Source organism: Xiphophorus hellerii, chromosome 12 (genome assembly GCF_003331165.1).
Source record: "Xiphophorus hellerii strain 12219 chromosome 12, Xiphophorus_hellerii-4.1, whole genome shotgun sequence".
NCBI classification, from domain to species: domain Eukaryota; kingdom Metazoa; phylum Chordata; class Actinopteri; order Cyprinodontiformes; family Poeciliidae; genus Xiphophorus; species Xiphophorus hellerii.
This window is the reverse complement of record NC_045683.1, coordinates 19709447-19721524: the sequence shown is the minus strand read 5'-3', so window position 1 is coordinate 19721524 and position 12078 is coordinate 19709447. Positions and strand designations below refer to the sequence as shown.

The 12078-nt window shown below is 38.1% G+C and overlaps 2 protein-coding genes across 4 annotated transcripts; one reads left to right on the top strand and one right to left on the bottom strand.

Annotated features, from left to right (window-relative positions):
- Window positions 1–152: 152 nt before the first annotated feature.
- Window positions 153–4314, bottom strand: c20h2orf81 (chromosome 20 C2orf81 homolog). Its single transcript, XM_032579568.1, has 4 exons — window positions 4232–4314; window positions 2739–2982; window positions 2248–2424; window positions 153–1226 (listed from the first exon to the last, which is right to left on the bottom strand). The coding sequence occupies exons 2-4, from the start codon at window positions 2964–2966 to the stop codon at window positions 414–416; spliced, it is 1218 nt and encodes a 405-aa protein (XP_032435459.1). The 5' UTR covers window positions 2967–2982; window positions 4232–4314; the 3' UTR covers window positions 153–413.
- wdr54 (WD repeat domain 54) lies at window positions 4313–9557 on the top strand. 3 transcript variants are annotated; one of them, XM_032579572.1, is made up of 10 exons: window positions 4313–4476; window positions 4674–4851; window positions 5574–5636; window positions 5752–5818; window positions 6268–6324; window positions 6396–6523; window positions 6677–6777; window positions 7065–7227; window positions 8653–8727; window positions 9166–9557. In XM_032579572.1, exons 2-10 carry the CDS (start codon window positions 4720–4722, stop codon window positions 9295–9297), a joined length of 918 nt encoding a protein of 305 aa, XP_032435463.1. In that variant the 5' UTR covers window positions 4313–4476; window positions 4674–4719; the 3' UTR covers window positions 9298–9557. The 3 variants fall into 3 exon arrangements, with proteins under 3 accessions (XP_032435463.1, XP_032435460.1, XP_032435462.1); XM_032579569.1 differs by having other exon boundaries at window positions 4674–4944; XM_032579571.1 differs by having other exon boundaries at window positions 4327–4476; window positions 4684–4944.
- Window positions 9558–12078: the final 2521 nt, after the last annotated feature.

The window sequence follows — 12078 nt, the reverse complement described above, 5'->3', positions numbered from 1 at the left end:
CAGCCAGGATGGTCACATTGAAACACAACATCTCTTCGTATGGGATTTCTGGTTAAAATGGTGGCATAAATGTTTTGGACAACTGGAAAAGACAGAAAAGAATCATTTGCAAAGGTCCCAACTTTGTCTTATAGATACCAGCCATTAATAGATGTTTGCAAACACCAGAGCTTTTGCTGTTTATTATTTCTTTATTTCACACAGAGAAAATCTTGTTAGAAAGCTGCCAATGAAAAAGGAAATTCTGATTACATGGATTAATGTATGACTTAAAAACAAACTAAACTTTTATTACTACTTTCTCATAAAGGACAAAATATAACTTGCTTGCATTACATTGAGCTTTTTATCTTGCCATTAAGATCTAGATCCTATTTCTTCTTAAGCAGTGACAGTCATGTTAACTCTTTCAATCAGCTGTCACCGTTCTTGGTCTGCATTATTGGTGTGACTCGAGGTGTCGAGGCAGCAGCAACCTGGTCAACCGAATATATAGGCACAGCAACATCACTCGATATCGGCTTCAGATTGGTAGCCTGCGAAGGATAGCTCATTTTGGGAGGAATACTTTGAGCAGCTTGAGAATCCAAGAGAGAAACACCTTTGGCCAAAATCATTGTGTCGAGCCTCAGTGGGCCAAAGAGTTTATACCGTTCCTTGTCCTGCTTAAGCAGATGGATTTTGTCGTCATTTTTTTTCTGAAACCTTTCTGGTGGTTCTTTGGATATGGTTTTAGACGATGTCTCTGCCCTATTAGATTTCTGCTTAGTCAGTTTTGGCTCCAGTCTGGGTAATACACAAGATTTTCGGGGGCTACGTTTAGAGAAGTCATTATCGACAATCTCATACTCTGGGGAAATGCAATGTCGAGGCAATCGCTTAGGATCTAGCTTTGGTATTGGGTGGAGGTCTTTGCGGCGATATGCCAGTGTGGTCTTGGAAGCAATGCTGTCTTTGTCTTCATCCTCTACCTCTACCTCCACCTCCACATTCTTTTTCTCTGAGGAACCAAAGAGAGGTGGCTTTTTCACCTGAAGGATCTTCTTTCTGTCACTGCTTGCTGGGGGATAAGTACTAGAAACATTAGATGAGAGGTCACTGTCATCCTTCTTGTGCTTTTCTTCAATTTCATCATGCTTTAAAGCCCCGATTTTTAAGGAAGAAAGCTTAGGTCGCCTTCGGACACCAGACTCTGTGTGTGATGATTCTTGGTCACAACCAACATCCTGTGAGAAAGACATAGAAAAACATTTAAAAGTTTTCATACCCCTTGAACTATTTAACATTTTGTCACAATATTGCTCCAAACCTTAATTTAATTTATTGGGATTTTATGCGATAGGCCAAGATAAAGTAGTGGATAACAGTAAATTGGAAGAAAAGTGGCACATGGATCTCAGGATGTGTAAAAGATAAAAATAAAAAACTGTGGAACATTTTGTCCTTGCAGATCAACTCATGTTCCATCAGATGGGATGGAGAGTCTCTAAGAACATTACCTCTTTCATCTTGACACAGATTTTCAGATTTAGGTTTGAACTTTCTAAAATATGAATTTGCTTTGATTTAAATGATTCTGTAGTGGCCCTGGCTATAGGTTTAGAGCTGTTGTACTGCTGGACTGTAAACCTTCTTAAGTTTTTTGTGGCCTCAAACTTCCAGGATTGTCCTGTATTTCAGTCCAACCATCTTTCGATCAACTCTGATCAGCTTCCCTGTCCCTCCTAAACACAAAATACTGCCACCACCATCTTCCACTATAAAGATGGTGTGCTCAGTGGCATTTACAGTGCCAGTTTTCTGCCAAACACTTCTCGACCGATGTAAGCCAAGGCATTTCATTTTGAGCTCACCTTGTTGTATTTATAATGAAATGAATCTCAACACATGCCAAGTCTATTTACTAGGATACTTTTGAAGGAAATGTGTAGCATAACACTTTATTTAGGGGCATCAGAGTAAAGTCAATTAAAAATTAACAGAATGAACATCATACCTTTCTAATTATTTTTGTGCAAATATACTTGAAAACCACGTATCATTCTCTTTGTTCTGCCCCATCAACACCAAAGAAATACACTCAGATCTCTGGCTATACCATCACAAAACGTTAAAAGGAAGTATGAATGCTCCTGCAATGTCGAAGATTTGAACACAAATGTATTTTGAGTGAGCTTTGAAAACAAGATTTAAATAAGAGTTACGCAGCCAGTGTACCTGTTGTGAAGTGCAATGAGACTGACTTACAATATGGATTGTAGGCACACATCCTTGGGCCCAGCAATCTGGAATAGCAGGCATAGGCTCAAGGTCTTCTGTTGAAGCTAATTCTTCTGGTTCCTCTCCTGGTTCCAGGCACAAGAGTTGGCACTCCACAGTCTTAGTGAGGTAGTTCTTGACCCAGGACACACTGTATGGTACAAGCTTGAACGCAAAGAGCAGCAACATACAGTCATATTCAACAAATTAAAATATGTTTCAATGAGGCTTGTTGGTCATACTAAAAGCAACTTTTAAAAATAATCATTAGCCAGGTATTAAATATATGTTTACATTAAGCCTCCTTCACTGTGTTAAAAGGTACTTTGTAATTGCTGTGATGTAATATAGAATTGTTTTGTTTTCATTTGCTGTGGGTAGAAAATTATGATAATTAATGGAAATAAAATCTTGAAAACATCAGTCTGTGTGTATTTTGAGTTGCTGATGAGTTAACTTTAGACAATATGAAGTTTAACCTGTTTTCCAATGTATGATTTATAACAGCCATCAATGACTTGGCCTTCCAGTTCATCCATTATATCCCCCACTATTTCATCTGCAGGGCTCAACATGTCTGTCCATAGGGGCCGATTGACTTGAGTGGGGTTAACAACTTCCTCCTCCTGCTCCGGCACTGGGACCTCCTTGACATTTGCCTTTCCTTTTTGCTTATCCTTCTTGCGGATCTGAGAGGGTCGTTTCATCTTGGCTTAGAGGACTCTATAAAAATGAAATACAATCAGAAGGAAACAGTTGGAAATCATCCACATATACAATATTATTGCAATTTAAACTCACTGTAGCGATATCGAACAACACCGCAGAACCAGAACCAAACGAGGAGAAGCAGCTTTCAGCATCTCTGCACCACAAATTTGGAACAAACTTCCAGAAAACTGTAAAACAGCTGAAACACTGACTTCTTTTAAATCTCAACTAAAAACCCACTTGTTTAGAATTGTATTTGAAATGTAATCAATTACAAATTTATTGATGGAACTTGACTTAATGCTGTGTTTTGATTATTGATTCTATGTTGCATTGTGTTTTTGTGTTTGTAATGATGTAAAGCACTTTGAAATGCCTTGCTGCTGAAATGTGCTATACAAATAAAATTTGATTGATTGATTGATTGATCTTGAAAGCAATAAAATTAACAAATGATCCTGGCGTGTCAACGTCAGTGTCTAGTTGTGTGGAATTGCACATCATCTCTTCCACTGATTCAAGACTTAACAGATGTTTCTGGTTCTCCTTTTGTTTTGTTTGCAAGAAAATTGAATCACTTTGCTTTAACTAATGAACCAAATTCCTGTATAAAAACGGCATAATGGGGACTTCTACCTGTCTACCAAAGTAAGCAATAAAACTGCCTTCTGTAGTCCTAAGCACCTAATCTTCCTGAGATGATAGTGTCTAATGGATGAATCTACGTTTCCTCAGAGAGTCATTAGAGTTGATAAAGGCTGTGGGAAGGAAAGATTTCCTAAACCTGATATGTATTAAAGTGCATCTGAAGTATTCTCTGACTGTAAATATTCAGTTGTCACATCACACTTTTGTTAAAAATCATACTCATGATTGTGAATTATCTCCTTCATTTGATAAAGAAGCAATGTTCTCTGTCCTGTTTACAGAGCGCTTCACTTTAGGCCAGTCTGTTGTCTCAGTGAACAACACGGATGTATTTATGCTCCTTTACCACCTCCAATTTGTATGCATGTGTGCACCTTCTGACGGTTCTTTTCCTCACATGTTGCTTGTGAACAAGCGGTTTAAACACGATTATGCCGATTAGGTCTGACAGTTGTTAAATGGCGAACGCCATTTTGTTAAGTGGTGAATTAGCATCGTTTTATGACTAACTATGCCTGATTAAAAAGAAAGTGGTGCATCTTAATACAAGACTTCGCCCAATAAAAAAATTATTCGACAGTTGGAACATTAGTGAAAAGTATTTGAGACGTACCTCACTAATTTATACACGGTAATGCTTTTTAAGGCGCTCTGGTACTCGTCACCCACACGATCTACGGTTGCTTAGCAACCCCCATGACGCAGCACGTAGAAGTGCGTTGTCTCTATGGCTGCGGAGGACGCATTAGTAATCCTGTCGCTTGCCTTGAAAGCTGTTGTCTTTTGCATGCAATGTTTTATACTCCATGATGAGAGCTGAGTACAAAGACAAGATTTGAGTGGTCATCAGAATCAAGGGTATGAACAGTGCGTTTTGTAAAAATGTCAATTGTAGTCTTAATTCATAGTATCTAATAGCAATCCTTGCTAACATTATTAGCATGCTAGACATAGCATTCACATTTGCTTCTAAGAAGCAACAGTTTTCGTGTATATATCCTAAATTTATACTACCTATTGTCTTCTGATTATTTATCATTTTCTTCTATCTGCAGTGAACGTCAGTTAGCGTCAGTTTAACCTTGTTATAGTAACTGCACCATGTTTCACAAGGAAAAGAGCATCCAGCTTAAAAACAGCGCATCGGCGCTGTACAACAACCTGAGCGTGCTTCGCATCGCTCCGAGGCGCCTTACCTATTTCACAGTCGTCCATGCAAACGTCGTGAACATGGTAAGCACGTCCTGGGACGGCCTCAACTACTCCCACCGTCAGCTGCAGTCCAAAGAACCCAATGTTGCCACAAGCACATCGCTCATCATGCAGGTTAGGCCATAGAGCAACTACAGCTGTGTGTCTCCATATCTGTTTTACCATCTACTCTCAGTGATCAGTTTCTTATGTTACATACGTGGTTTGTGTGAACAGAATAAAAGGCACAGTTTTCTTAACCATTTTGTCATTGCTTGCCAAGTCAACACACATCTCTGGCAACGTTAAACTCAAGAGAAATTGTCCACATGATAACTGATCTTATAAGATTTTTATAACAACTATGTCAGCACAAGACCCACATATTCAGCTCAATGTGAGTGGCTCCTGTACCTAGTATCACATTCTGAGCCCAAGTCCACTTAGTTCACATTTGATGTGAATAACAATATTTTTGGGACTAACATAACATATTGGCTCTGATATTTGGTAAGCTGTTTCTCTTAAAATTTTATTTAGCCCATTGCTACTGCCATTTGTGTGCATGGTGACATTGACACTTGTTGATGCTTTAGCCACTCATTACAGACTACATTTGTTATGAGTCTGTTGTGAATAATGTTTAGTTAGAAAGTTTTTTTTTGGCAGTATAATAATAATAATTAACAGAGAGGGCAAATGTAAGTCTTATTTACTGTGACTCACACCTTTCAATTTTAATCAAGTGAACTTTCTCACTACAGGCTGCTTTCTGTGCTTTACCCTCTCGTGATTTGCTGGTGGTGTCTTCTCAAAAAGGCATCCAGGTGAAGTTATTCTCCATCACTGGCAGAAAATTCTTTTGCATGACATGTTAGTTATACTTCTCAAAACATTTTCCTCTTGACAGCATATTTTCTCCATAACATATCTGTTGTATAGATGTATGAATCTGACGGCTCAATCATGGTATACTGGCATGCTCTGGACACGCCGGAAGCACCTACAGGTAAAACTTACATAATACACAGTCTGTTCGCCAATCCACCCATTCATTTGTGTGAGGTTAATTTGCACTGAGAAGAATGCAATAACCTATGTGAATATGTAAGCAGATATAACACAAGCACACATTTTAATTATTGAAAATGCATGCAAACTTGATGCATTTTCAAAATACAAAAGCAACTAAAACCTGGAAGTGCACTGACAATTTGGTCCCCCATTTTCATAATTTTGGGAGATCTGTGATTGGCCGATACTTAAATGTGAAGATGAACTTCTCCACCAATCCTGTCTACCTCCGCAAAGGTCCACGAAGGTCTAAAATTCAGCCACTATCCTCTATTCCTCTGCCCAGCAGGCCATGTCTGCATGTTTGCAGTGACTTTCTTGCTACATTTTACTACTACATTTATTTCAGATCAAATGTACTAACCAGGCTGAATTCTGTTCCAGCACATGCAGTGTTTGCTCGAGGAATATCAGCTGTCTCTGACAATTACATATGTGTTGGTGAGTACAAATTAAATATATATTTTAGTACAAATGACCAAATTATGTAAATTGGTTATGTTGGTATCCAGGGGTTTCATCGGGGGCAGTTCTGGTGTTTGATGTTCCCTCTAAAGGGAGCAATATTACCCTGTCTGAAGTATTGGAAGAGCACAAAGAAGCCATCACTGATATTGCTTCAGAGTGTTCTGGCAGCCAGGTACATTGTGTATTTTTTTTACTTTGCAATTGTGTTATTTAGGGATTGTTTCCACAAGTAATATTACCTAAAATAATTATATAGTACTATATGGACTATTTAAGAAGGCACAAATTGGATAATCCGTCCCGTTTACTGTCTTCATCCATTTAGGAGTGCTTAGCTAATCTGGTCACTGCAGATGACGGCGGGAACATGTGTGTGTGGAAGTCTGGAGAGGAATTTCAACTGCTTAACAAGATCCCTGGTTTGGAGTAATACCCTAACTGCTTTTATTCTTTTGTAATTCAAATTTTTACACAAAAGTTAGATAAATTAAAGACTTGTAATGAAAACCCAACTGTAAGAATTTATAACTTATCTTTCATTGCCCTTTTCCCCCCTCTTTCTCTCTTTTTTTTAACTGATGTGTAGTTTGTTACTTCTGGTCTTCAGTTATTTTAGCTTGTCCTCTTTCTTTTGCTTTTATACCATAAAATCTGCTTGCTTTATTTTTAATTTCTGAATAATATCAATCCTTTGTTTTTCACTCCTCCCTCAGCATAACTTGCTCATCTGTCAAGCTGTGGAAAGGTACAGTGTTGGCGGGCTATGGCACAGGTCAGATCCGTCTCTACGAAGCGGTGACGGGAATTCTTCACGCTGAGGTCAACGCTCACGCTCGCTGGATCTACTCTCTGGACATTGCTCCCTTTTCTGGTCTGGTAAGTTGTTATCAACCAAATATCCCGCATGAGATGTACACTTGAAGTAAAAACAAAATAATACCAACAATATGAACACCTTTAAAAGTTCATGTTTTCTTGTGCATAAATTTGCCACAGGCCAGTGTAAGATTCCACTTGTTGAACATTGTGCTACAGTATTTAAAAGAAAACTTAACACAGAACTGTAGGCTCTGCAGAGATAGAGCCTACAGTCGGGAGCCAGATGCTGATTGTAGCTAAGCTGCTACTGTGGTGCTGTACTTGCATAAGAGTAGCGATTATTATGATTATTAGTTTCCACTACATAACTGCATTTGTCAACCATTATCAAACAGCTGAATTAATCTTTCTGTTAAGTAAGCACAAAGTGTAGCAGCCTTCTTTCAGCCAGGGGCAGTGCTGCTAGAATCTATCCTTCGTATAGCTGGAGAAAATCTTGATCGCTGTGGCACTTTCTTAAGGAGCTACTTTATCTGTACTTTTGTAACTTTTCAAACATTTAGTTTGCCTGGCTTCTGTTAAGTGAAGTATCTCCAGTCTCAGCTTGCTACTAAGAAAAGTATAAAGACAGTTCATCATTAAATTATCTTTAGGTGGTTAAAATGCCCTTTAGGGTTTGTTGGTAATCCAAGTGATCATATTTCAGCTATGATTGGTACAGGTGTTACACACTGTTGCTGTAGTCAATCATTTTAAATTCATGCTTTCAGAAATCATTATAATCTTTGCATGCTAGAAATAAATCAGTTCAAATCACACAGAAGCTCTTATTATTTGTAGATGGCTTTTTGCTAGTGTGAGTTAGAGGGCTTAAATTGCAAATTCTTACTCACTTGACGTTCTTGCCGAGTAAAAATATTTTTAGAAAATTTTGATGTTTTATTTTCTTTATTTAAAAGGTAAGACTGTTTCCCATACATGTCTAACTAAAAGTAATTCAAATACAACTTGGTTATTTGTAAATTCGGTTCATTTTAAACTTTTTTTCAACGTGCCATGGTTATGGGGGGGTCTTCTGGCTCTGGTCTGCTCTGCATCCCCAGAACCAGAACCAAGGAGGAGAAGCAGCTTTCAGCTTCTATGCTCCACAAATCTGGAACAAACTTCCAGAAAACTGTAAAACAGCTGGAACACTGAGTGCCTTTAAATCTCGACTAAAAACCCACCTGTTTAGAGTTGTATTTGAAATGTAATCAATTGCGAATTTAATAATGGCACTTGACATAATGTAATGTTTTGATTGTTGATTCTATGTTGCATGACTTTGTGTTTTTGTGTTTATGATGTAAAGCACTTTGAAATGCTTTGCTGCTGAAATGTGCTATACAAATAAAATTTGATTGATTTTGATTGATGGAGGGCAGTAAATGTTCAGAAGCCATTGCACCTGCTTTATTCAAGCATCCTCTGTCTTTGGTTTAGCTTCTGTCTGCTGCTGAGGATTCCTTTGTCAGGGTTTGGCACCTGGCTATTACACCAGAAACCAACAGTGTGGAGGTAACTATCAGTATGCATACTACTACTTTAATATATGTCTAGTGAGGGGTTTTTATTTATTCAAAATGGGCATTAACATCTTCAATTTTGGGCTTTTTAACATTGCATTTTCACTGCTCTTTTTTTAAAGGTTTTAATCTGCTTCAATCCACACAAGATACAATTTAGACAGACAAGCTCAGATATACATGCACACACCACAAACATTTGCTTACAAGTTTCACCTTTGACACACTGCAGGTTTTATGTAGCGGATGGATCATTAAAAGCACAACATAAATACGACGCTTATGCTCATTTTCAAGATATTATATAAACTTCTGAACAGAACTGTAAATAAAAATTTAATTTACTGTTCACTTGGATAAATCTATTCTCCTGTATTTTTCCCGCCTCTGTGAACCAGAACCTAACTTTGTTTTTCTTACATCTTTGCAGATCGCCCACTTACACAATGAATGTGTGACAGATACACAAATTTGTGGCGCTAAATTCTGTGATGGAGATGGTTATGCCTTTGCAGTGACAGGTTATGATCTGAGTGAAATCATACGGTATGTACAGTCGTAGTTCTTTGTCATGTGTAAGGCTAAGGGCGTGAATGTGAATTAGTACTTTTATATAAAGTGTATATTAAACATAGGCTTTCCAAAAGGGAGCATTTTGTGATTTCTTTTTCTGTGTTTGCCTTGATAAATATCTAAAGCAGATTTTAAATGACTAAGTAATGTAAAGAATCTTAACTTTTTGCATCTATTTTATGTAGAAAGTTATGTAAGTGTAGTTTTGTTTATTGTTTACAAAGGCAACATTAAACACTTGAAGATTGATTTTGTGTTTTGGCTTTAGTCTCTATTTCAGCATGTAAGCAGTAGATGGAGCTCTGGGACAAACATTTGTAGAAGGGCAGTGTTCTTGTAGTTCATACAAAGTCCACTAGAGGGCACGGTAGAGTTGCATAAAAAATCTACTTTAGCCATATGAGACTCTACATTGAGGGCTGGCTAATGTAGAGTCTGCATGTATGTATGCAGATCTCAATAGAGACACTTCAGACATCAGTAAGTGTGGGCAGATCACAAAGGAAGGGTGGGGGGTTCATACTCTGTCTTTTCATTTTGGACTTTCATTTGTGAACCAAAGATATTAAAATCTTTAAATATAGTTTAATATATAAATTATCTGCCATGTTCAATATTGTTATTATGGTATATTAATTTTATGACCATTGTTTGAAAATGATACCTCTCAATCAGTTATATAATCAAAGTACAAATATCTGTAGATTTTTCATTCAGAATTCTTGGATGACTGAAGAAAAGGCCTCTCTACTCATGTAGTTCCACTTTAAGCTTGGGTCCTATACCACAGGACTGGGGGCTTGAGGGTGCTGCAAAGGGTCTTAGCTTAGCTTAGTTGACTGCACTTTTATGGGCCAACATCTTAGAGTTTGTTCCTAGAATCTGCTCTACCCAGTTCTCATGTTTGGGGTTTACAGCTCAAAGAGCACCAATGACCACTGGCAGTACTGAGGCCTTGACTTTCCGTTATGTATTTTTCAAGTTTCTCCTGTTTCTACTTCATAGTACTTTTGTTTAGGATTGGCACATCTGTCACTATTGCATTCTTTGCATGTGAACTTTACCTGACAGTATTTTGGACCCAGTTTTTATGTGCTGTGCTATTTCAGGGGCATCTTTGCATAGCTTGCATCCTGTCTGGCATGGTAGACTCTGAACTGTTGCTCTTGTGCTGAAGACTTGTTCCTGTTACGCCATAATTGGTGCTTCTGTATTGTCCTTCAAGCAAGCCTCACTCAAGCTGTTGATAAAACTCCGTTGATATCAGCCACATCTTAACTTATCATTAGTATGCACCATGTAGGGCTTGTCTTTCCAAGATGGTTCCCTGTTGTCCTAAATTGGATTCCTGCTGCCTGAGACATTCACTTAGCAAATCATCACTGGGAGTCATCTTGGTGATGTATTCTAAAATCTTTGTTGATTCATCCTGGATGGTGCTTCTAATGCCCACTAGACCTCTGTCTCATTCCTTACTAGATATCAGTCCATATCTTAAAATTGAGCGACAGACATATAAATGATGCCATGTTGGCTCAGACATTGCCCGGATTGCCAGGACAGTCTAATAGGAAGTGAGCCACTTTACCAGGACACACATGGTTGAACTGCTGGATTGCTAGTAAAAGAGAATAATATGGGAGAAATACTTCTGTAACCTTAGATAAGGATTGGCTTTGCTGTCATCACAGTGCTTCAATCAGGTAACCAGGCATCACCATCTCTTCTCGTTGAGACAAGATAAGAATCAGGTCAGGTAAGTGTCCTGTTGAGTACACTCTGCATTAAATGTCAGAGTTCTAGTCTTTTTCTGGTTTGCAGTCAACACTGGACACAAAACATCAGCTGACGGGGCTGTTTTGAACCCACACACATGGCAAGTTATGTAACCTACATTTTGTAGGCGCCAAGTGACGGTCATGCTAACGATTTGTCCAGGCCAGATACAAACATTAACCACTGCGACATTGACACACATGCCTTTTATGGAGTCAATAATTTTGAGTTTGTAATGTGTCAGGCTGACTGGAGAGGACGAAAGTGTCAATATGCTGGTCCCAATCTGATTGACACTGATATTACATAACTAACTGGAACAGCGGAGAGTGGCACAAATATAGGTAAAAATAAAATAAATAACAGGAAGCAAATAACTAAGATAACTGTCCTGAAGCATATGCGAAGACACGTTGGAATGGCAAGAAATTAGAACTAAGTTTCTCAGATTGAGAACATAGACAACAGCAGTCATGTAACCCTCGTTAACTGTGTCAACAGTGCTATGTGACTCGATCTGGTCCGATACACAGCCTCAGGGCCACTCATGCTAGGCACTGCCACAGAAGTTGTCAATAGCTGGCTCTTAGGTGTTTGACACAGCTGAGCACACAATAGTGGGAAGATCAAACCTCAATACAAACTGTTCTCAGATGTTTTTTGTGAAACTTTGTTAACTGTATATACTCATGTTTCAAATTAAAATGAAACCTAAGAAATATCCTCACAACAAATTTAATTACATTATATTGGAATTATGTGACTTTTTTTCCTGACAAATAAATAGTAATTGTAATGCAAGCAACTTGATTAGTAAATAAAGTCGACTTGTTTGGATCCAAATACAGAACTAATCTTGAAAGACTTCATATATTTGACAGAGAACATTAATGAACGACAAGCATCATGAAGACTTAGGAATGGAGCAAACAGGTCAGGGATAAAGTTGTGAAGAAAATGTAAGCAAAAGAGCGCTGTTTAAAACAAAAGAGCA

Excerpts from the sequence above, each read along its gene's own strand:
- c20h2orf81 (XM_032579568.1), bottom strand. The coding sequence starts at position 2,966 with ATGAAACGACCCTCTCAGATCCGCAAGAAGGATAAGCAAAAAGGAAAG. Across the intron at positions 2,425-2,738 it reads AATCATACATTGGAAAACAG|CTTGTACCATACAGTGTGTC; the intron begins GTTAAACTTCAT and ends TTTGCGTTCAAG. Across the intron at positions 1,227-2,247 it reads GTGTGCCTACAATCCATATT|GATGTTGGTTGTGACCAAGA; the intron begins GTAAGTCAGTCT and ends TCTTTCTCACAG.
- wdr54 (XM_032579569.1), top strand. The coding sequence starts at position 4,720 with ATGTTTCACAAGGAAAAGAGCATCCAGCTTAAAAACAGCGCATCGGCG. Across the intron at positions 4,945-5,573 it reads GCACATCGCTCATCATGCAG|GCTGCTTTCTGTGCTTTACC; the intron begins GTTAGGCCATAG and ends TTCTCACTACAG. Across the intron at positions 5,637-5,751 it reads CTTCTCAAAAAGGCATCCAG|ATGTATGAATCTGACGGCTC; the intron begins GTGAAGTTATTC and ends TCTGTTGTATAG.